The sequence below is a fragment of the Momordica charantia genome, assembly GCF_013281855.1.
Source record: "Momordica charantia cultivar OHB3-1 chromosome 5 unlocalized genomic scaffold, Mcharantia_2.0 BLBB01000005.1, whole genome shotgun sequence".
In the NCBI taxonomy this organism is placed as follows: Eukaryota; Viridiplantae; Streptophyta; class Magnoliopsida; order Cucurbitales; family Cucurbitaceae; genus Momordica; species Momordica charantia.
Window position 1 is genome coordinate 364,113 of NW_028275163.1, and position 23,948 is coordinate 388,060.

Sequence of the window (23,948 nt, forward strand, 5' to 3'; positions counted from 1 at the left end):
TCAGAGATATGAGTTTTCGGGCTTGTATATTTGTGAGTCTGGATCGATGGAACAACCAAATCAGCAAAAACAGCAGCACCACCACGTTATGTGCAGCTCGACTAGTTAATGACAACTAACAAAAAAATCATGCTTTCTTGTACATCCCTTCCAATTTTTCACGGCTTCTTTTTTTGGCACGCAAGTGAGGGGAGTTTGTCATTGATCCCATAGATGATAAATAAAGGTTGAGGATGTTGAATTATACATTTTAAAATAATTTATTAAATTATGTAACTTTCATGTAAATCAATTTGAAATTTTGAATAATGGTAAATTATACTACATTATGGTGTATTATGCAAATCACGCCCCGATAATTGAAAAAGCGATTTTAAATCCTCATGTGATGCCTTAGCTTGATGAGGAAATAAAATTTAAAGTATATTTATGTAATATATGGACCAAAGGAGAGAGCTTGAAAACTCAAATCCCACACTTCCCAACAAATACATCACAATTCACGGAAACACGTAAAAGGAATCAAATTTTGTAAATTTTTCTCGAGTAAACTCAATCGAGTTTAATTTTTTATATTTTCATTTGTAGTTTTAAAAGATTTTCATTTGTAATTTTAAAAGTTTCAATTTCATTCCAATATTTTAATCTCATTAATAGGCACTAAAAGATGGCAGATTTGCTTTTTACAAACATGAGGATGGTGTTAAATTGTGGGTACACTTAACATCAATAATTAATATAAGGGATGGTGAAATAAATAAATTGAATTATAGAATAAAAATTGTAAAAGCATAGAGATAAAATTGATGGGATGGTTTAACCTAGAATTTGTGTCATAAGGTGGGTTGTGGCGTGCCCATAGAGATTAAAAGAAAACTCAAAATCTGGAAACCCATGTGGTAGAAATACAATGGACAGCATCAGACACATGATATTTATATATAGAACGGTGAGTGCCGTTCCCGGATTAGCTGCGGCCTGCGTAGTTGATGAATATTGATTCACTCCATATTTCTCCGACCCTTCTCTCCACAATGCTGTAATTCATCTCCCACCTTTCCCCTTCCTCCTCGCCAAAGCACATTATTTTTCTCTCCTTCTCTCCCTCTGTCTGCATATGCCTCTGCCTGTGGTTAATTGGCGCACAACGGTACAAAGTAAAATAGGGGAGAGAGGTGGACACATGCTTTGAGGGTTTGAGCTTCCTCTCTGTCAAAACATTACCTGAATTCTCTCCAACCCTTTTCTCAGCTCTGTCCTCCCTCTCCCTCCCCTCCTCCTTGCCCATCTACGCTCCTTTTCATCAATTCTGCTCAATTGGACTCTTTTCAATCAATCATATTGAATGTGTCCTGATTTGTTCTCAAAGCTTGAAGATTTCAGGGTTTACCGGCGTACCCAGATAGCCAGAACTCTCAGGTTTAAGGAGCCTCGATTTTCTTTCGTACAATCAATTCACAAGGCAGATTAATTTTGTTCTTTGTTATTTTTTTCCTCACCCCATTGTCGACGAACTTGGGTTTTCTTTCTTTCTTGTACACATTAAGAGTTTTCGATCAATTGTGACGCAATCATAACTCATTTCTTTGGAGGACTAGGGTTTTGAAGTAATAGCACGCGGCTCGCGTCGGTTTATACCCCATTCAGTGCGTTTAGGAATTCGGGATTTGGGTTCAAAGAGTATGATTTTTTGTTTACCCGTGTTTCTATAGTGCTGTTCGAAATTTCCCTGAAGTCCGGGGTTTCGGTATCTGGGTTTCTGGGATTGGCTGGAACATGAGTCGTAGGGTGCGGAGGAAGGTAACAAGAAAAGGGAAGGAGAAGGTGATTTTGCCAAGCTACCCTGAAATTGAAAGCGAGATTGCTGATTTGGACAATAAACAGACTGTAGATTGGACTAGTTTGCCTGATGATACAGTGATTCAGCTTTTCTCTTGTCTGAATTATCGTGACCGGGCAAACTTGTCATCAACTTGTAGAACATGGAGACTTCTTGGTTTATCTTCATGCTTGTGGACTTCATTTGATCTTCGAGCACACAAAATTGATGCTGCAATGGCTGCTTCCCTTGCTTCTAGATGCAAGAATCTTCAGAAGCTCAGGTTTCGTGGGGCAGAGTCAGCTGATGCAATAATTCTCCTTCTTGCAAAGAATTTGCATGAAATAAGTGGCGATTACTGCAGAAAAATTACTGATGCTACACTTTCTGCCATTGCAGCTAGACACGAGACACTTGAAAGCCTCCAGCTTGGACCAGATTTCTGTGAAAGGATCAGTAGCGATGCTATAAAAGCAATAGCTATTTGCTGTCATAAGTTGAAAAAGCTTAGGCTTTCTGGAATTAGGGATGTCAATGCTGAGGCTCTTAATGCTCTTTCAAAGCATTGCCCTAATTTGCTTGATGTCGGGTTCATTGATTGTCTGAATATAGATGAGATGGCCCTTGGAAACTTAGCATCAGTTCGTTTTCTATCAGTTGCAGGGACCTCAAATATGAAGTGGGGTGCCGTTTCACATCAGTGGCATAAGCTGCCTAACTTGGTTGGTTTAGATGTCTCACGAACTGATATTGGTCCCGTTGCTGTATCAAGATTGATGTCCTCTTCTCCTAGCTTAAAAGTTTTGTGCGCCTTCAATTGTTCAATTCTAGAAGAAGATGCTAGCTTCACTGTCAGCAAATATAAAGGTAAACTGTTGCTTGCCCTCTTCACTGATGTTGTGAAAGAAATAGCTTCTTTATTTGTCGATACTACAAAGAAAGGGGAAAACATGTTCTTAGACTGGAGGAATTTGAAGAACAAAAGTAGGAGTTTGGACGAGATAATGATGTGGCTTGAGTGGATATTATCACATAATCTTCTGCGTATTGCTGAGAGCAATCAGCACGGTCTGGATAATTTTTGGCTCAATCAAGGAGCAGCATTGTTACTTAGTTTGATGCAAAGTTCACAAGAGGATGTTCAAGAAAGGGCAGCTACAGGTCTTGCAACTTTTGTTGTCATTGATGATGAAAATGCTAGTATTGACTCTGGAAGGGCAGAAGAAGTGATGCGGCGTGGTGGCATACGTCTCCTTCTAGACCTGGCAAAGTCTTGGAGGGAAGGGCTTCAGTCCGAGGCTGCGAAGGTAACTTTTATATGGATATATACTAACCATCAAATGAGTATGTTACATAATTTTAGTTGGTTGATTTGATTTGATGACAACTGAGATATGGACTATTCAGTATTCTCTAATAAACATTGCAATGCTACTACTAACTTCTATTTGTGGGTTTGAGCTGAAACAAATTTAACATGCTTTTATTTTGCTTGTGTAGGCCATAGCAAACTTGTCTGTAAATGCTAATGTTGCAAAGGCTGTAGCCGAAGAAGGTGGAATTGATATTCTTGCAGGCCTCGCAAGATCCATGAACAGGCTGGTTGCAGAAGAGGCTGCTGGAGGATTGTGGAATCTTTCTGTTGGGGAGGAACATAAGGTATGACATTTGCACATATATATATATATATATTTATCGGTATCAGCATAATTGGAGACTACTTGCTTCCAGTTCTGATAATTGAAATTTTTATTTTAATAAAAATAGGGTGCTATTGCCGAGGCTGGTGGAGTAAGAGCTTTAGTTGATTTGATATTTAAATGGTCTTCTGGTGGCGATGGAGTTCTTGTAAGTTTCTCTATTTCATAGCTTATCTTTGTTCCCTTATCCTTCCTGAGCATTACATTTTTGCAAGTTGATGAATTATGTTCTTAAGAAACCATAGAATTTAATTTTGTTTCACATGTATGTTCAGGAACGTGCAGCTGGTGCACTAGCAAATTTGGCAGCTGATGATAGGTGTAGTACTGAAGTTGCTTTAGCAGGTGGTGTGCATGCTTTGGTGATGCTTGCTCGCAACTGCAAGTTTGAAGGAGTGCAAGAGCAGGTGACCATCCAGTTGAATAACAAGGGTTTTCCTTTCAATCTGCTTACTTGAAGTTGCATATTTTTATCATTCATATGAGGACCACGTTTCGTTTTGAAAGTAACTATTTTTTGGGGTCTTTTTTCCTTCTCTGAAATATATGCATCCCTAAATTAGTTTTTACTTGGTATTATACTCCTAAAAACCATTAATTACCAATTGCTTTATTGTCTATGACTATTAGCTCTTTCATTTTTCTTTGAAATACAAGAAACGAAGCATAAAAAAAGAAATGGAAGATGTTTTCGCATTCTGTCTTGTACATGGTTGTGAGCTTTAGTGCTTAGCTTGCTTTTAGGGTGTTTGATCAACGTTTCCTCTTTCAAAAGTTGAGTAGGATTCATTAGAAGACCTTTTTGATGGATTTTGGGGAAAATAATCAAATCCCTGTGAAGCTCGTAGGATGTTGGATGGACATCACAAAAGGCTTTAGTATTGACCGTGGTATTCTTTCCATGTTGGATGAGAGGTTGGAACTTGCCGAGGTTATTTCTAGTGTTTTTTCCATCATATTTAAATTTTCTTTGGCAGATGGGGAGATATTTTTGGCTATGATGTTTATGATTTAACATCTTACCATAGGAACAGTTTTGGGGGGAGCTGGAGGATGTGGGGAGGTGATTTGGTGTTTAAAGGGCGACTAATGTTTCAAGTTGAAAGAAAGTTCTAGTTGTGGGGGACCTTGAATATGAGGTGTTTAACAAATTGATCATTGATAATTTAATATGGAATTGAGCGAAAGCCATCTTGGAAATGACATTTACTTGAGAGTCAATCTATTCTATTCCTTTTTTTTCCTTTTAACACAAGAAATGGAGGATGTATTCATCCAAAGAGCACAAAAAAAAAAAAAAAAAAGAGAGAGGGAGATGAGATATCGTCACAAAGCCACAGGGTTACAAAAAGGCCTCCCAGTTGGTACAACTGTGTAGGAGCTCATAGTTACAAAATTCTTTGGAGAAGGTACACTAAGAAGAGGAGTAAAGCTTCATAAGGTTCCATAACTCTCTAAACTATTATCACCCCTTTAAAGATTTTTTGATTCCTCTCAACCACAAGCGCCATAGACTAGCTAGCACCGCATGAATCCATATAATTTTAACCAGACCACCGAGGTTAGATTAAGGAGCAACTGTAAGAACCATTTTCGATCAATCTATTTTTTTGGATAGATTTCTAGAATCTAGTTCCATAGCGACTGGAAGGGTAGTAAATGTTTTTTTTTAACAAGATGTGAACTTTTCATCAATGAAAAGAAACTATAAGAATCATTTTCGATCAATCTATTTTTTGGATAGATTTCTAGAATCTAGTTCCATAGCGACTATACGGGTAGTAAATGTTTTTTTTTTTTATACAAGATGTGAACTTTTCATCGATGAAAAGAAACAAAATTGTTCAAAGATGCAAACCCTTCATGGGCTTCAATTAGCAAAGCCTTTTGTAATTATGTTGTAGCTCAAATCTTTGCCGGAGTTTTTTCTGTAATCTCTTAGCTTGTGGGGATACCTCAGATTCTCATCTTTCCTCTTTTGTGCTCTATGTTCTAGTAATGGAAGTTAAGTTTCTTTGAAAGAAACGGTGTCAAGGTTTGCATTTTGTCAAAAGCCTAAACACATCAAGTTGAAGCTATGACAATGAAGCAAAGAGGTATTTGACACTTGGCAACATTAGCAAATAAAGACTTCTTTGATCTTGATTATGAGGAAGTCGGGCACCTAATGCGAAACCATGCAAAGCTAGGCTCAAGATTCATCTTAGGGACATTTTAGCAAAAGAGGATGATAAAAAGGAAAAATTGTACGCAAGGTTGCCCAAGGAGGGGATCAAAATATAAGTTTTTCGGTTTTCCTTTTGTCTACTTGAGAAAGGCGAAGAAAAGAAATGTGATTTCCTAATGTTTATCCTGAGCAAGGAGAAGAAAAAAAATGTGATTTTAGTTGATAGAGTGGTAGGAGTTTGGTGAAGGAGAAGAAAGAGACGTGGAGGTCATCATTTTCTTTTGTTGGTTATATTCAAGACGGAAGGGAGATAGATGTATCATAGAAGGTATTGATTGATGTCCATCCTATATATTGAATTCAACCTATTTAGGAGCTGTGATCTAAGAGCCCTTCTTTGTTCCTTGTGTGATGGAAGGGCATCACTTGATTCTTCCATACTATCAAGAATAGATATTTCAGTTTGGAGCTGGTTTCTTTGTTCCAGACCCGAATAATAGATTTAAGGCCCTTCAATTTTTGAATGAAATTGTTCCTGGGCCAATATTCAACCAATATAAAGAAACTATGGTGCTTCAGCCACGTATTTTCAAAATGAAAAGGTGTAGAGCCCCATTTCTCAACACCGATGGATAAAAAAACTGGGTAATGGTTTGATGTAGGTCTAATGAGTCTCTTTATCGAGGCATTGTTGAATTTTCCAAGAACACTCTCAGTAAAAATATGTCAATGAGAGTTTGTGAGGGAGTCTCTTAAGTTGGACCAAGTGTAGAAACCATTATGTAAGGGGAGATCTACAATGTTGCAGATGAGAGGGCCTCCTATGGATTTTTCGAAAGGCCAACGAGAAATGTTGAAAATCACCCGTAGGAGTTAGTTTCTAGAACATAGAAAAGATAGATCAACGAGCTCTTGCATAAATGGGGGCCTATCTTTGTAGGTGGATGGACCATAGATACCCGACAACCAAAAATTAAAACCATTAGATATGGAGATATGGATGAAAGAGGGAAAACACCTCGAGTGACCTATGAGACCGTGGAAGATGGGTTGTTCCACATGATGATGATACCCCCGATGAACTATAGGCTCCAAGAGCTGTCCACCCAATATCCCTAGAGTTCCATAGGGACTTGGTAATGAGTCTATCAACTTTGGGAGCTTTGTTTCTTGGAGAATGACAACGGTGGGGTTGTGTTGAAGAATGTACTTTTTAGTCCGAGCCCACTTCTTCCAATCTCCTAAACCTCGGACATTCCAAGAGAGAATAATCATAAAGAGGTCAAAGACCCACCAATGCTAGCTAGATAGGAGAGTTTGTCGTAGTTAATAGAGGATAACTCCCGATGCCCCTACTTTGATTTGTAGTCAGTTTGCACTTCTTTGTCGAGGAAGGAATGGGCATGACCCAATGGTCTCTATCCTTCAGCTAAGGGACAACCAAATGTAAGAAATTTGATGGATCCAAGGGTTGCTGATAGGTACTAGCTTCCTTTCTTGATACTATCGGAGATTCACCAGATAGTTGCCCAATATGCGAAGGTAACCTGATGTGGGAAGATGGACCTCCATGTTCAAAAGGCAGACCAGTTGCAAGCCACAGGGATAGAGGTGTTTGGGGGGTTAGACAGAGGTGATGGGAGAGCCGTTGAAAGAGGGAAGAAGCTGGAAGCATAGTCTTCGATGCCTAAATCAGGGAAGGCAATAAAGAAGAGTGTTAAGTGGCAGGAACGAGGAAGGTACGCTGCTTCTGTATGGTAACGATTATCTTAGATAGGTGGGTTTAGGGTTATTCATCAATATGGGTTCACCAATTGGTACCAAGATTTTGTTGATGCCTCCTTTTAGAATCCATATAAAATGAATTAAATTTACCCAACCCATCAGCTTAAGCTTTTGGGTTGAGTGGTGGTTTATTCATTTTTAAGATGGTATCAGAGCGGGAATTTCCACTTGTTGGGTCTTGAGGTAATTTTCCAAGCCCACAATCGAGGGGAGTGTTAGAATCCATATAAAATGAATTAAATTTATCCAACTCATCAGCTTAAACTTTTGGATTGAGTGGTGGTTTATTCATTCTTAAGACCTCCATTACTATGCAGCTTTGCAATCTCAGCAAAGTTTCCTCTCTTGTTAAAAGATTTCTCCACCCACATGGTTTAGTCATCAATATGGCTTTCCTTCTGGTTCAGGGGAGTCGTGAGAAGAGATGGAGTTCCAAGAGAGGGACAACCAATTTATAGGTATGAAGAAGGCACGATCCTTTGTCATGTCTGTGATTTTAAGTTACTCTTAATCTCTTATCTAACTCAAGGGTATAGCATTTTCTTTCAATCAGAATTGAACGGGGAGGACAGGGGAAGTTGTCATCGATGATGGAGAGAGCGTCATCGATAAGGAGTTGGTTAGAGGGAGAGAGCATCATCGATAAGGAGTACATGGTCAACAAGGAGGCGGGAGGGAGTGCGATGGTGGCTGGTCGGGGGTGAGAGGGAGAGAGCGTCATCGATAAGGAGTTGGTTATAATATCCATTTGGCCCACCCATTTATTTGTTGATGCTTTTATTTGTCATATTACTCTTTTTAGCTGCAGGCATGCATTCTTACCCCACCTGGACCACCACCAGACCAGAAAAAAGAAAGTCTAAATTTGCCCAATTTTCAAATTGCTATTTTAGTGTTTCATGGAGCTCCTTTCGACCGAGTTTCGTGCTTACTTTGTTGGTCAGGCAGTTTTATGTGCTTGACCTGTACCTTATTCTTATTTTTCCTAGAATAATTTGTACATGCAGGCAGCTCGGGCATTGGCTAATTTGGCTGCCCACGGAGACAGCAACACAAACAACTCTGCTGTTGGACAAGAGGCAGGTGCACTTGAAGCGCTTGTCCAACTTACACATTCTCCTCATGAAGGTGTCAGGTGGTTTTGCAATGATTCCATATGTATTCTTTTTTATTTTGCTATTTATATTAAATGTAGAATATCATTCCATCCAGTTCAAAAATCTTTCAATTTAGTCTTACAGCATCTGAAATAAAAAATTTAAAAAATAGACGATACCATACCAAATCTTGTTGGAGAAAGAAGTGACAAATAAAGAATAAATCCTGCTGGGTCTGGTATTGTCAAAAGTATTGATATTGCTAAGAGTAAAGGACTAGCGTAAGAACTAAAGTTTCTTCGCTGTCTTATATTTTCATTACCTGTATAAAACTCTGTGGGAAGGCCAACGGGTCTTGCAGTTAAATGATTACACATGTATTTGTAGGAAAATTCTCCCAAATTGTAGCGATTTCATTAGAACGAATTAGTACGAAGGCCTTTTAACATTGCAATTGAATTAGATTGTTCATTGGGTGGGCTTCTCATCTTCTTACAATCAAGTATTACTATTTTTGCGAGAAACTTTTTAAACCTGGGTTAAATACATAATTTGTGTTTTAATCCAACACATTACCTTTGCCTCGTGGAACAGGCAAGAGGCTGCTGGTGCCCTATGGAATTTATCATTTGATGACAGAAATAGAGAAGCAATTGCAGCTGCAGGTGGTGTTGAGGCATTGGTAAGATCTTTAACCTCTTACTCGAAAAGACCAGGCTCTAGTAAAACTTCTGGATCAATGAAGATTGAAGATTGTTTTTTTTTAGAAGTAACAATTTTTATTACTACAACATGTGGGGTGGGGGATCGAACTCACGACCTCTTGGTTGAAGATATATGCCAATTATCGTCGAACTATGTTCGCTTTGGCCAATGAAGATTGAAAATTGAAAATAATTAATTTGGGAAGTGAAAGAATAATAATAAGAGCCCCGTGTACATGCTTTTGAATCACTTGCCAGACTCATTCGTAAAATTTTTGTCTGCATCAGATTTAAAAATCTATTCCTCATGTGGTATAGGCATCGATTAGATGAGCCTTTTAGTTTTTAGTAAACTTCACAATAGAAAGGTCTGAAATTACCAAAACGAGTTGAAGTTTGAGGTTCAAATTCTCATCCCCACATTTGTTGCACTCAAAGGAAAAAAAGGAATAGAATTAGAATAAAAGGTTTGAAATTGGTATTCTCTTGAACTTTAATTGGAGAATTGTTTCTTGTGAATTGATACGTATCTTTTGTTATGTCTGTATTTGGCATCAGCATATGATATGAAATGGAGTGTTTTTATTTTTCTTTTTGGTTGAAAAGGAGACCTTCATTAAGAGTAATGGAAGTACAAACAAAAATAGCTAGAGGCAACGATAGAGACTTGCTTCCAAAATACTGTTCAATAAACATGCTGTCATTATGCTCAATTGTTTGGGATCAAGCTGGGAAGGATCTTAGACTTGTAATGGAAGTGCTTTCTATTAAAAAAGTAATGGAAGTACAAAGCAAAGCATTTAAATGTACAGACCTCCAAATCTTTGACCGGTAAATATATACATAAATTCCTGTTATTATGCTCAACAGAAGGATCTAAGAAGTGGCAGACAATCGTTTTTGCCACAAAATCTTTTCCCTTCTTGAAGAGAGGAGCTATCTATGTTTTCCTCCTTAAAAAAATTCCTCAATCCTATCGATGATCTCAAAGGTACGAGAACTAGCTCTTGAAGAGATAGACATTGCTCTAGATGTGAACAAAACAGTGATTGAAGTTGGTGTTACTTTGGTTGGAGGCAGAAGAACACGTTTCTCTTTTTTGTTCACAAGTAGGATATCAAGGCTCTACTATTGGCCATCCCTCACAAATCTCTAAGGCTTCACCCACACAAGGCCAGCTCTGGTAGGTAATGTTAGAAGAGTTAATGCTTATGCGAGCCATTTAGCTTTGCAACATACTTCACCCTGTTGCAGCTTTGAACACACCAACTCAGAAGACACTGAAGATAGACATGAATTAAATGGTCCGGTCCAAACCCTTCTACCAACAAAACTATAATGGATTGAAACCCATTGGAGAATATTAGGAATGAATAAAACCTGAAAGCCTCTCACCAGCATGCTCTGTTTTCTAAACTGAAGTCAACTCCTATTGTTTTGCGTCAAAGTTGCATGGCTATACCTTTAATTACTTATGATTTTTTTTTTGTGCATTGAGTATGATTTATTACAAAAAAAAAAAATACTTGACTGGAATATGTTATATGATGGTAAGCTCACCTCACCCATCTTCTGAAAATATATTTTTAAATCTTTTCTATTTTAGGTTGCTCTAGCACAATCTTGTTCAAATGCATCCCCGGGTCTTCAGGAAAGGGCTGCTGGTGCTCTGTGGGGATTGTCAGTTTCCGAAGCCAACAGGTATAAATTTTGAGGCTCGGATGATATCACCTAATATGTCACAGAAGTCGAAAGCCAACAAGAATTGTTAATCTTACTGCAAGGAAGATCCTTATATTTATAAAAAAACTGTAGGGATGAAGGATGTTAATGAACTACTCTCTACGAAGAGTGCCAGTGATGTAGAGGATCTCAGTAGGACGTACCTAATATCAATATGTTCAGTATATTTGAGTAAGAACTCCTGTGATAAAAAGAGTTTATGGAAATTTGCCCGGAGACTCTCAATTATACATGCCTGGCTAGTTTGGTATTAGACGTGGGAAATTGTCCTTCAACCTTTATAAAATTTTTTTTATTTGGCTGTTTGGAAGACAATGATAGGAATCGATTAATTATGTGATGATAGGGGTATTCTGAACGTTTACCAAATGAGACCTTTTCCTTTAAGAAAAATCTGTACTCAGGTTTGCTTCTAAAGGTCTTGGTTTTAAAGTACTAATAACCCTGCCATCCAATTGCCTACTTTTTCCTTCGACATCTTCCACAGATGAGAAACTACAGTATTTTCTACATGAAAGTCTATTTGATCTTGTGGTTTAACTTCTAACCTCTTACCTTTTGGGGGTTTTTTAGCATTGCTATTGGTCAGCAAGGAGGTGTGGCACCATTAATTGCTTTGGCACGCTCAGATGCTGAAGTAAGTATTTCAAATTATTCTTGTGTGGCTTGATAATGAGCACTCAAATTGTCTTGTGGACTGCATATTTACCATTCATACGCTAAACTATTTGTGTATTATTTATTTTCATTTTCAGGATGTTCATGAGACTGCTGCTGGAGCTCTTTGGAATCTTGCCTTTAACCCTGGTAATGCCCTTCGCATAGTGGAGGAAGGGGGTGTTCCAGCCCTAGTTCATCTTTGTTATGCGTCAGTATCAAAAATGGCACGCTTCATGGCTGCTTTGGCATTGGCCTACATGTTTGATGGAAGGTACATGGACCGACTTTACTAGATCCACGGGCATGCTGCCTTCATTATTTTTTAAATTTATTTGGCTGGTTGATTTGTCCTTGACATTTGACAAGCGTTCTTCATTTTGCAGAATGGATGAATGTGCCTTGCCAGGAAGCTCATCAGAGGGCATTTCCAAGAGTGTGAGTTTAGATGGGGCTAGAAGGATGGCATTAAAGAACATTGAAGCCTTTGTTCAAACGTTTTCAGATCCACAAGCGTTTGCCACTGCTGCTGCATCCTCAGCGCCTGCAGCATTGGTACAAGTAACAGAACGAGCTCGTATTCAAGAAGCGGGCCATCTGCGATGCAGGTTCACTCATACTTGGAGAAATTTACTTGATTATTGGACACTTGTATTCTTATCCCCATTTATTTTAGTATACTCATATTTTTATGCCTTTGAATGTTGTATAATCAGTTTTCTTCAGCAGAACCTTGATGGAAAAATATGCATTGCCTGCTATTTTCCTTCAGCATATGATGCATGTCCATTCAAGTTATAGTTGTATATTCTTTAGTAAATCTTTTATATTTTCCCGCAAAATTCCTTTACAAAATATTTGCTCCTATGTTCCTGTGCTCGGATTTTTGTGGTCACTTAAAGGCTATGTATCTGCCTATCATGTGAATCACTTAAGGCTATATATCTGCTTATCGCTTGAATCTTGAAGGAATGTTGGTTGTGGGGCAGGGAAATTTTTTCTTAAAATTTCATTCAACTTACTCCTTTTTTTGTTTCTAATGTCTTAATTTTTCATAATTGTTAGTGGAGCTGAAATCGGAAGATTTGTTACGATGCTTCGAAATCCATCGCCTACGCTAAAAGCATGTGCAGCATTTGCCCTTCTACAGGTAAAGGCACCGATTTGAGTTCATAGTATTTCTCCAGATTTTATAAGCTACCCTTGAGTTATTGCACAATTTTTCTTCAGTACACGTATTCTCTTCCACATGCAGTTTACTATACCAGGGGGTCGGCACGCCTTACACCATGCAAGCCTTATGCAGAATGCAGGAGCATCAAGAGCCCTGCGTACTGCGGCTGCAGCAGCAACTGCCCCATTACAAGCCAAAATCTTCGCTAGGATTGTTCTTAGAAACCTAGAGCACCACAACATTGAATCTTCCCTTTAAAGACCAATTCAAAATTAAACCTGCAACAGATGGTGAGTTCTTGTTCAACTCAACTCATGGAGCTTAACAGAGCTGCATGGAATGCCCGAACCAGACGCACTTGTAAATGCCCCCTTATCATACCGATTTCTGTTGCCAAGCAGTCCACGAACCATATGGTTCGGCTTCTCAGCTTCACTGTTACTTCCTGGTGTATACCTTTTATCCGAGGTCTCGAAAGGTCGTTTTCGAAGCATTTTCTTCCTGTATTCTCAGTCCTCGTTCTATCAGAATTCATATATACTGATGGTACTTTATGCAGGGAGTTGATAAGAAGCACATTACCTTGAGACCTTTTTTTCCCCCTTCTTTTGGGTTAGCCATTTTGTTTTGGTTGTTAATATTGGTCCTGATGGTACTTTCCCTGTAATGATAGAAGTTCTAAATGTGCTAAAGATTGTACAATGTTTAGCTCTCATTTTTGCAGTTGGACTGGTTGAAGATGAATTGAGGATGTTTAGTTATTTAACTTTATTTAATTCAATGTTTGTCCATTTGAATTTGAATCTTAATAAATGGTGATGATTTAAATGTATTGAGATGGAATTTTTGGAGTTGTGGTATCTATTAATTGAGCTATAACTTCAGAAGGTATAATTCTTTTTAATGTTTTCGCTACGCAGCAGCTTCTCTCTATGGCGGAATGCTGATTGAAGTTAAATTTTTTAATTCATGGATGATGTCTAACAATAAACAACCGTTTTCTTTAGTACATCAACAACAATAAAATTCTTTTCGTTTGATCTAAGAAGAGAGTGGCAAAATTGGAATTTTAACAGAGATACCCAGCAATTTAGCTTCATAATCGGAATGAGTTTGTTCTGGATCCCTGGTAGGTTTAATTTGGACCTTGTAACCAAACAAATCATAATCATTCACGAATGAAAAATCATGTGAAAATACCGGACGGTGGACCCCATGATTAATGCATGATGGGGTCCAGTCTATGTATCATAAAACTATATAATGAAAGCAAAATTGGCGGTGTTGCTGTTTTGTTCTAGCGTAATTTTTTCCCACGTCCTGACTACAGTTTTCGCGGAATTCCGTTCACTTTCCTCCTCTTTTCTTTCCTTTTCCGTTGAGTTAACCGGATCTGACTTCAGCCACTCATCGGCCGGAGGTCGCGAGTCTGCGTCGCCCTTCGATTCGCTCGCTGATCGACGAGTACAAGCAGAAGAACAGCTTGAGTCAATTGACCCCCAAAACCCAGGTTGGTCCTTTTCAAATCTGAAACCCAGATGGGTTTTTCCTTCACTCATTCAGAAGTGAGAACTAGGAAGAGGGTCCTTTTTCTTTGCTGTTGAAAGTAATAAATTGAAGGTATAAGTAAAGTCAATATTGCACTATTCTGATTTTCCGAAATTTTGTTATTTGGATGCTCAAGAAATTCAATTAACAATACGTTTCTTTTTTCTAGTTATTTTTGAAAATTTCTTCATGGAAACGGGATATGCAATCTGTTGAAGAACCTCAGTGGCGATAAATCGTTTTTGAAGTTTTCCTTTTCAGCTTACGTGGACTGTTATTTCTTTTTTTGAATACTGTTTTTGATCGGAGTGTAATGGTAGTTGTTATTTTTCCCTTCCCACTTCTCATATTGGTGAAATTATTTTCTTTACCCACTATTTTCATTTGCGATTTTGCTCCCGGAGGCTTTTGTGTTTTGTGCTATCGTTCACTGAGAGGGCCCTGTCATTTTTTACAACATAGTCTATGCATTTCTAGGTATTTCAAATATTTTTATTTCTGGAATGCAAGTGGTTATGGAGGGTTCTTTGATGATTCTGGTGATTCTGACGGGACAGACCCTTATGATTTACTTTCTTTTCCCTTTCCTTTTTGAGAAGAAAGAATAATAGTGCGGTTAATTCTTTCTATCTGTCATGTTCATCGATTCCAAACAAGCAATGATGAGTTACTATTTTGTCCCCAAAATGAATTCTTCAGTGAATTCCATCTTTCTGTATTTTCAAGCTATAAATAAAATTTTCATGTGGAAAACAGATATAGGTTATTAACAATGAGTTCACGGACCTCCAATTTAAATTTTCCTTTGTTCTATTCACATTTGGAAAGCGTATAATTTTTTGTGTACTTTAGGTATTTGTAATAAGCTGTGGATACGTATTGGTGTACGTGTGTTGCATTCTGATGCTGTTCATTTTTCTAGATGGTATTACTTGATTGCACGAAAGAGTGCCTCAATTTGGGCTTTTTTAGGCATGGGACCTGAGATTGTGCCTAAAGTGAAGGAGGAAGCTTTGATGGAGGTTTCGAGGGGTATGGAGGACAAAAATGCTGCTCAGGAGGAAAAAAATAACTTTTTGCAGAGTGCAAGTAGTTGTCAGGACAAAATTCTTGACATGGAAGCTATATCTGTTGGACGAACTGTCATGTTAGATGGAAGTGACAATATGGAGCTTGATGTTATTGGGTGTTCAGATAATTGTGATGAAGGTCCTAATGGGGAATGCAATGTTTCAACTGAAAATTCAAGCTCGTTTGGAGATACTGTATCTGGGACAGATTATGGCTTGTTATTGGATGACGAAGAAGTTGAATCCCAATTATATGGTGGTGATAACTTGCGGCGCATGTCCAATGGATACAGAGAAGTGTTTCCTAGGTACATGTATCTGTTCCTTTTATTTCCCTTCTACTGCATTTATATGTGCTTTTTGCTACCTTTTCTTTATAAGTTAATAAACAATTCGAAAACTGAATTTCATATACCATCCGTAAGAGACTGGACCATTTGTCCTTTTTCCTTTGCTTCTTGCACTAGAATCATGTCAAATTCAAGTTTGCCTTTCAGATTTACATTGATCACACAGAAAGAATCTTGTACAGCCTTCTCACCTCCTCTAATTTTCAGCTAGAATGTGTCTCGTATATCTGAAATATTTTGCAAGTGAATTTCTATCAGAAGCTAAGTAAATAGCATTGTCTAACCTAACACCCGAAGAATAATAGTGATAGTCGCTTGTATTGAATTCTGATGCTTGAAATTTTGAGCTCAATCATTGTACTTACTCCTCTAATTGAGTATGATAGGTCCACATATTGCATACTTATTCTAAGAGGGTTATGAAAGGGAAGTTCTGTGTAGTATAGTCATTTGGTTCAGTATGTTATAAGGGGACAGTAGCATTTAGTTGCTGCTAGGAGTCTTCATAAAACATAGCATGAAGTCTGTTATTAAAATAAAGATCCTTGCTAACAATCAAAAGAATCGCTCCATAGCTTCACTACAATACAATTTAATGAAATGTAAAATTATGGAAAACCATTATAGTATACTAAGAAGATGTCAATTATGTCAAATGAAACTATAATTAACATAGAGAAGATTACAAATATCATATCTGAGTCATGTTTTATTGGTCATCTTATCATTGGCTTGGTTGATATATCCAATGCTAAGTCATGTCGAGTTAAGTGAAATCAGGCTGGGTTGAATCTGGTCTTTTTAAAGTTTGTAATCTTTAGAAATATGTAAAAGTCGTCTAGGACAGATACAACTCAACAGATCTTATTTAACTTGGTCGAGTTTTGAACCTTGTGTTAGGGTGCACATGCCTATTCCTAAACATGTTAGTCTTCACCTTGCATGGTCAACATTTCAAGAACAAGCCAAAAATTTTGTTACTCAATACAATCAAGTTTCCTCGAATATGTTTTTATTCCTCAACTTCATATGATATTCACGTATTTATTTATGCATCTTACTTTATAGGAAGAAAAAGTTGACAGTTCATTGGAGAAAGTTTATAAGTCCCCTTATGTGGCGCTGTAGATGGTTAGAACTGCAAATTAAGAAACTTCAGTCTCAAGCGTTCAAATATGATAGAGAACTTGCATTATATGATCAAAGAAAGCAGTCCGTCTACGGAAACTTCTCAATGGAAGGTTTTGACGTGAAGTCAATAGGATTCTCAAGTCACACTCAAAGACACAGGGTTATGAAAAGAAAGAGAAGGAAGAAAACTGAAGAGACAACTGACGTAGCTTCATATATGGGACACCATAATCTATTCTCCTATTATGGTATCAAGTCCTCAACTATTTCTATGCAAGACATTTTTTTCTAGCGTCTCCCTCTTTGACATTGTAGTCTTCTTTTGTTATTCCAGAGAAGAAGAGGTCTCTTGCTGACGACATGGCTTTGGAAGATACTTTTCTTAAACTAGGTAAGTCAAGTTGATCATAACATTACTTTGGTAGTTTGGTTAACTCCGTTAAATTGTACATATGGCTGAGTAGGACTTTTCTGCAGATCAATAACTGGCCGAGTGAGGAAAGCTATTTTAAGTCTTCTACTGTTGGTTGAATGAATTATATACTTAATATTTTATGATGAAAAGCTTACAATATCATTTTTCTTAGGGTACGTGATATTATTACCCATTGTTTTTACATCCATATGTGGGTTTGACCTTGTTGATACCCATAAACTTGCAACAATCGTGTGAAAGTAACAAAAATTTTAACCTCTCAATTATTTCCTTATAATCTGTTGATCCCTTGAAAAATTCTCCTATTTCTCTCCGACAACATTTTTAATAAAATTGAGCTATAAAATCAGCCTTTCTTTTTCTGGGATGGCCACAAGAGTCTCACTCAATACAGAAATTATTTGGAGTTCTAGGGCAAACCATTTTGAAGCCAAAGATATTAAAAAGAAGCCTTCATAGGTCAAGAGAATAAGAACACCATAAGAAAAATGATTTACTTTCTTACAATTGGGACCTGCAAAGAGAGAACCAGGCCAGCAAGATGGTAAGATTAGAATGTCCTTATCAAACTTCATCATGAGATTGATTAAATAATATTTACAGACCAGACTGCTAATTGAAGAGAGACTCAAGTCTGATAGAACCTGACTTATCAATGTGGCATAGTATATTTTGACGATCTTTAATATGACAGTTGTGTATGTTTCCTGTTAATTTCCATTGCAAGATTGGGTTCCTATCAGAATGCCCACACAATGCTTGTCCAACAAGATCATTAGCAATATTCGCCTTCGGTGAGTCCTTAATAGGTGTCTACCATGGGCTTCACAAGTATTGCACTTGGGTGATGAAAGGAACATCACGTGCCACATAATTTTCACTAGGGAAATCTACTCTTTCCAAATAGATTGTTTGCTGGAATCAACGAGGATAGTGAGGAAGTTCTAGCTTAGGCAACTAGAGTTTAGTGCGTTGCTGCTGTTTGGCAACTAACCTACATAGGAAGAAGCCCTTGGGAGGCAATCTGGTGAAAATTGGAATCTGATGGTAGAAACTAAAGGAACCTGCATAAGCTAAGATAGATAGAAGGCTTCAGCATCCCTTTTATTTATTGTCCCTTTTCAAGAACCTGAATGTAGATGCGAATATTATTGAAAGGAAAAATAATAAGTGGCACACTGCTCTCCACATTGATGTAGGCAGCTTGGGCTTGAGAAACCTCAGAAAGAATATTGTTTCTTTCGAAATAGACGTGTTGCTTTTATTACAACTTATTTTCCTTGTGGCTTTCTATTGTAGCAAGCAAATACTGCATTGGAATGATTTACTCGTTTCCTACTATCAATAATGGGATTAGTGGAAAAAAGTTTTTTTGATAAGAAAATTAAATTTTCATTATCAAAGAGAGTGGTCTCTTCACAAAAGAGAGAGAGAGACAGAGACAGAGACAGAGCAGTCCCTAAATGTTTATTTTGGATGCAGCAAGCCTAAGCGAGGCTGAGGTGAGTGGGCAATGGGTGATGTTACTGTCTTTTGGGAGGACTTGTTGATTACTGTACTAATAAGGTGTGATTCCCTAGATTCTTCCAAATGGCTAGTTTGGAGACCTTTTTGGTGAAAGATTCTCAGAATCCTATTGAAGGGGGATGGAGTGTTTTTTCAGAAGAACTTAAAATGATAGAGAATTGGAGCAATAAGCAAACTTGGTGAGTATTCTTGACAGCTGCTGACTCAACCAACAGAGTGATACTATCTTACGAGGGTTAGCAAGTCTAGGAATTAACCCCGTACATGTGAAGCCCTTAGTAAATACCTATTAAGGGCTTACCGAAGGTGAAGATTGCTAATGATCTTGTTGGACAATCAGTGTGTGGACGTTCTGATAGGAACCCAATCTTGCAATGGAAATTAACAGGAAAATATGAGGAAAAAAATTGCCATACCTATCCCAAACACTTCGGGATGCTTGGACTTTCCCAAGAAAACTATCCTCAAAATTCAGCATGCCTTCTGACTAATGTCTAGTGGCAAACATGACCTCTTAATGTACAAATAATATCCCCAATATTTTTCCACTGATATTCCTAACGCATTCCTTTCAGAAGAAAAGCTAAAACCATATCAAGATAAGAGTTGTGAAGACATCTCTTTGAGAATTTGGTTGGAAAGGAATTGAAGAACTTTTGATGATAAATCTAGTATTTGGAACGACTAGGTGCTTCACGGTGTACACTTTGGAATTCCTCTATTAACATGCATTCTTTTATCATGCTAATTAGAGATAGATTCACGAGTCATGTTGGTTGCAGTCATAGTTAATTATTATTCTTCTTTCTGTTTTTATCAATATAATTGTTAAATAATTATATTTTTGATAACTAAAAGAATAGCCCATTTTATAGGACTAAGTTTAAAAAAACTTTTATTCGTATTTGAAGAGCTCTTGGCTTACAATAGTCAATAGGCCATTGATTGTCTGCTTTGATATCTACAGACAAGACGAAGAATATGAGACGTTATGACATCAATTACTTTGGGACAAATGCAACGGAAGGATGGGAACCTTCTATGTTGGGAGGTAACGATAACATTTTGGAAGACATCTTTCTAAAAATTGAAGCTGTGCAGTCAAAAGTTCACATGTTGAAGAACAGAATTGACAAGGTGGTGAACGAAAATCCCATGAAGTTTGCTTCAATCAATCAGCTAAACTTTCTTGAATCAAGCGATGATCCCTCTTCACCTGAAGATGGAAATGATGCCTTAGTAAGGTCTTTGCATGAAGCATCACAACACATATCTGAGCATGCGTTTGGAGATGTACTTATGCCTGAAAGCGCAAATAAAAATCACGGAGAGGTCATTCTACTTCCTGATATGATTCAGAGTGCTGATTGTGGAAGTGTAAGTTTCCTCTACTACTTCTATATGCAATATCTTAACCCTTAAATCATAGAAATGTTGCCAATTATGGATTATTATCTTCTCACTGTACAATTGTGGATGTGTAGGTAGGCTTTCCTCTACAATTTATATACCATTCTGTTCCCATTTCCTCTACTATCTATATGACATTCTTGTCATTGTAATCCTTACACTGATGTTTGGAGTTTTCATTATCTTATGTATATTCTGTTTGATGACTTGATCCTCTATCAGAGTAGTGTGCCAGTACCAGTGTGTTGCTCATCATTTATTCATCGTATAACTCATTTTTGTTGAGAAAATGAAGATATTTACAGAGTGAAAACATTTTTTTTTTTGGGGTGACATTAACGTTCCTTGAATTGTGATGGTCAGACTGGGGACTCGTACTGAAATGATTTTTTGATATGGTTATTGGTTGCAACTATTAGATTATATTTAAAATATATTAGTTGTAAATATTGAAACTCACTTGTATTTTTGCAGACTCGGAAAGTTCAGATGCAAAATTGTGCAGTCAAGGAAGAGTTGCAACTTTCCGAAGAGGTTAAAGGTCAGTCTATTGAACAGCCTCAGGAATTGGAGGAGCAGAAAACCATTCCTCCAGCTGCAGTTTCTGAAGCTGACTTAGCCTCAAAGAACACTGAGCCCAACTTGCAACACGATACAAAACCGCTTTCTGCTGCCAAACCCAATCCATCAAAGAAAACAAAAAAGCGGGGAAGGCGAAAAACAGGTTCAAGTAAGCGGAATCAGAAAGCAACAGGTTAGCTGGATAAATGGGACTAGAAGATGGTTATTTTGCTTCTTATGTGGATGATGGAGGTTAGAAATTGTTAATGGTTCTTGTTCTTGTTCTACTGTATATTTTTCATGTCATGCTCTTATCTGCACATATCAACTCGATTATTTGTATATGCTGCAAATATTCATTAATTATGTTAATATAAAGATAGCATTAGACCGCAGTGGTTGAAATGAGAGGTTATAAACTCAAAATTTCTACGTCTCTAAGTTCTAAATCATAATTGGATTCAGCCAATGTTTTTATAAGTTCGAAGCCTTGATTCTTCTTTCAGATCAATTCTGAGGTGTTTTTCCTCCCTTAACCTAATTTCTTCATTAGGATGATTTTGACATTCATTTTAGAAAATGAGTTATATTCCATAGAATTGTTTTTTTAAAGATGATTACAGAAGATATTGAGAATTTCAAGCGACTAGCAAGTAGGAAAGTAAAGAAATCTATAAAAGCAATGTTTTTCTCATGGTTTTAAATAACTAAATGTGAGTTATGGGTCAAGATTACGCTTGAATCACAAAAAAGTATTAATATTTGTTTGGGTGATGGGTTTATTATTTGTAAAAATTAACATGTTGTGTACACTTGGAATCAAAGAAGAAATATGTAGTCATTACATTTAACAAATAATGGCAGAAGTTACTTCAGTAACTGGACCTCGTCTATTTACAATTCAGTTTTCTATTCTCATCTCACTGAATATATCTTCTAGAACCATAGTACAAAGAGCACAACAATGAAGCTTAAGTGCAAAACATGTTCTCTACATCGATGGTTCAGAGAAACGTTCTCGCAACTATTCTTCATTTTAAGAAGGAACATATTACATTTAAAGGCTTCCGCTCCAGCAAAATTTTGTTGATTATCTACATGATCGTCTCCAAAACTCTTGATTTTCAGAGACCTGATGACAGATCGATCAGCAAACCTCCAACTTTTCGATTATTTCAAAATGCATCTGCATGTTTGGAGGGCTATCAGCAAAACAAAATTTCTCACAAACCTGCAACTTTCCCCCACTTCTCCGAGCTTCTGATTCAAGCAAACTTAACATTTTTTCCTTCTCATGGCGTATCCAAACTCTTCTGCTGTCACACCATTGCCTAGGAGTACCGTGAAGAATGAAACGGACTCCTCTCGACTCCTGATCCTGAACAAGGCTACTGGAGATTCTTTTAATCACCTCGTGGTCTGTGAGGTATGCACCATGGGTGTTCAATCCAACATCCACATAATGAATCTCTGTCATGCTTTTCAAAAAGCCACGTTCTGTAGTAGGTATGAACTGAATCCCTTCGAGGTTAGAACATTCAACACCGGCTGATTGCTTAGAATGAGGAAGATTGTCAACAGCCATGAATTCTGACGAGCCAAGTTCAGCAACTAGTTGGTTAACTACAGTACCTCCCTTGCTGAATCCAAGAATGATTGTTTTGGGTAGACTGCAGCACAGTGTGGATATGGTGCTCGACTGTGAACCTTGTTTTCCCCTGGAAATCATCTTCTTTACCTGCCAAACCCACAGGTGATTGCATAAGTCCATATCAAAATCAGAACCAGTAAACTCATTCGGACTGTATGATTAAGAACGGCTACTTTATCAATGGCCTTTCTGTGCCTACCTCATTGTAGCAACTTCCCAAAAGTGAAACGGTTGACACTGAAGCAGGAAACCCATTTGGAATATATGATTTTGGTTCTCCCCATCGATTCAGATAAGGTATAAAGTCTTTATACACAGCAAAGGTCCCATTGAAATCAGAAGCCTCGACAACCCATGCATTAGTGGAGTCTCCGAATTTCGAAACTAAAATTTCAGCTATTTTCTGTAGATCAGACAGTCTCTCGATCACTGGATTACCTGTCCCTTCAACCCGATCTCCATTGAAGAAGATGACATTTGCGGAAGGAACCTATTGCCGTTCACATATTAATTAGAAGTTAAAGACCCGATTGAGGAGAAAGATGGCTGTTTTCCTAAAGGAAGATGAATACTTCAGAATTTGCAAGGTAAACTTTTTCAAGGAAAATAGCATCTAATATTTCCTTCATCTGAAATCAACGAGATTATAAGATCCACATGAAGGCGAGACCATTATATATAGGGATGCATATCATGGAACGCCACAATACAGTTGCATTTCAAGCATCGAGAACTTACAGTCAATGTTTTGGAATTTGGGGAAAGGCAGATTGATGCTCCAACTCGATAAAACTTCTGGCTCTTGGGATGCAGTGGAACCTTTAAAATTCCGCTCCAACGACCCATCAAGAGGTTGTCCGAAATGAATCAGCTTGATTGGATTAACAAAAGAAACACAAAGAAGCGAAATCTTCGTCAATAATCATTCGTTTATCATTAATCTCACACGGGGAGATCCCGAGATTGTCAAAATCTATCCTTTCCGAATGCATAAACTACCGTCGTACGTCAAATTCTTGCAACTAAGCACTGTAATTGCCACACGAAAGAGACGAAGAATTTCTAGGAAACGCACACAAATGGGTAATCTAAAAAGATAAACAGAAAATCAATCTCAAGCCAGAAAAAAATGAGGAAGCAAGATATATCGGTTGCTCGAGAGCAAACCAACGAGAGTGTGCACTCACCATGAAATTCGAACGACGACAGAAGCAGAAGAAGATTTCACCAGACTTTCTTTTAGATTCCCAAAGAGTTTGAGTGGATAGCCGGATCTCAATGGAGTTGGCCTTTGCTGGTTTTGCTCGATCCTTCAATTTCCTTGCCTTCTAGGATTTGCGTTTTTTTTGCAATTGAGGTCTTTTTCTTTCCTGCTTTTTTTTTTCAGTGTTTAAATATTAAAATATTCTATTTTAGTA

General features: G+C 37.6%; 3 protein-coding genes across 9 annotated transcripts; 2 read left to right on the forward strand and 1 right to left on the reverse strand.

Moving 5' to 3' along the window:
• Nucleotides 1–876: 876 nt before the first annotated feature.
• LOC111020938 (protein ARABIDILLO 1) lies at nucleotides 877–13,678 on the forward strand. Of its 5 annotated transcripts, none has more exons than XR_015790892.1 (13): nucleotides 880–3,126; nucleotides 3,320–3,478; nucleotides 3,587–3,667; nucleotides 3,795–3,926; nucleotides 8,461–8,606; nucleotides 9,163–9,250; nucleotides 10,879–10,973; nucleotides 11,589–11,652; nucleotides 11,771–11,946; nucleotides 12,059–12,280; nucleotides 12,738–12,822; nucleotides 12,928–13,324; nucleotides 13,406–13,678. XR_015790892.1 is itself a non-coding variant. In XM_088124175.1 (13 exons), the coding sequence occupies exons 2-13, from the start codon at nucleotides 1,777–1,779 to the stop codon at nucleotides 13,102–13,104; spliced, it is 2,775 nt and encodes a 924-aa protein (XP_087980301.1). In that variant the 5' UTR covers nucleotides 880–1,419; nucleotides 1,599–1,776; the 3' UTR covers nucleotides 13,105–13,678. The 5 variants fall into 5 exon arrangements, 4 of the variants coding, with proteins under 4 accessions (XP_087980302.1, XP_087980301.1, XP_087980300.1 ...); XM_088124175.1 differs by having other exon boundaries at nucleotides 880–1,419; nucleotides 1,599–3,126; nucleotides 12,928–13,678; XM_088124176.1 differs by having other exon boundaries at nucleotides 877–3,126; nucleotides 12,903–13,678.
• Nucleotides 13,679–14,122: 444 nt separating this feature from the next.
• LOC111014899 (uncharacterized) lies at nucleotides 14,123–21,305 on the forward strand. Its single transcript, XM_022289766.2, has 6 exons — nucleotides 14,123–14,356; nucleotides 15,317–15,772; nucleotides 16,883–17,193; nucleotides 17,280–17,336; nucleotides 19,876–20,285; nucleotides 20,793–21,305. Exons 2-6 carry the CDS (start codon nucleotides 15,369–15,371, stop codon nucleotides 21,075–21,077), a joined length of 1,467 nt encoding a protein of 488 aa, XP_022145458.1. The 5' UTR covers nucleotides 14,123–14,356; nucleotides 15,317–15,368; the 3' UTR covers nucleotides 21,078–21,305.
• A 393-nt stretch (nucleotides 21,306–21,698) lies between these two features.
• On the reverse strand, nucleotides 21,699–23,908 carry LOC111014908 (uncharacterized). 3 transcript variants are annotated; one of them, XM_088124178.1, is made up of 5 exons: nucleotides 23,718–23,908; nucleotides 23,538–23,618; nucleotides 23,269–23,401; nucleotides 22,730–23,020; nucleotides 21,699–22,617 (listed from the first exon to the last, which is right to left on the reverse strand). In XM_088124178.1, the coding sequence occupies exons 3-5, from the start codon at nucleotides 23,374–23,376 to the stop codon at nucleotides 22,027–22,029; spliced, it is 990 nt and encodes a 329-aa protein (XP_087980304.1). In that variant the 5' UTR covers nucleotides 23,377–23,401; nucleotides 23,538–23,618; nucleotides 23,718–23,908; the 3' UTR covers nucleotides 21,699–22,026. The 3 variants fall into 3 exon arrangements, with proteins under 3 accessions (XP_087980304.1, XP_022145471.1, XP_087980303.1); XM_022289779.2 differs by lacking the exon at nucleotides 23,538–23,618; XM_088124177.1 differs by having other exon boundaries at nucleotides 23,269–23,618.
• Between the last annotated feature and the right edge of the window lie 40 nt (nucleotides 23,909–23,948).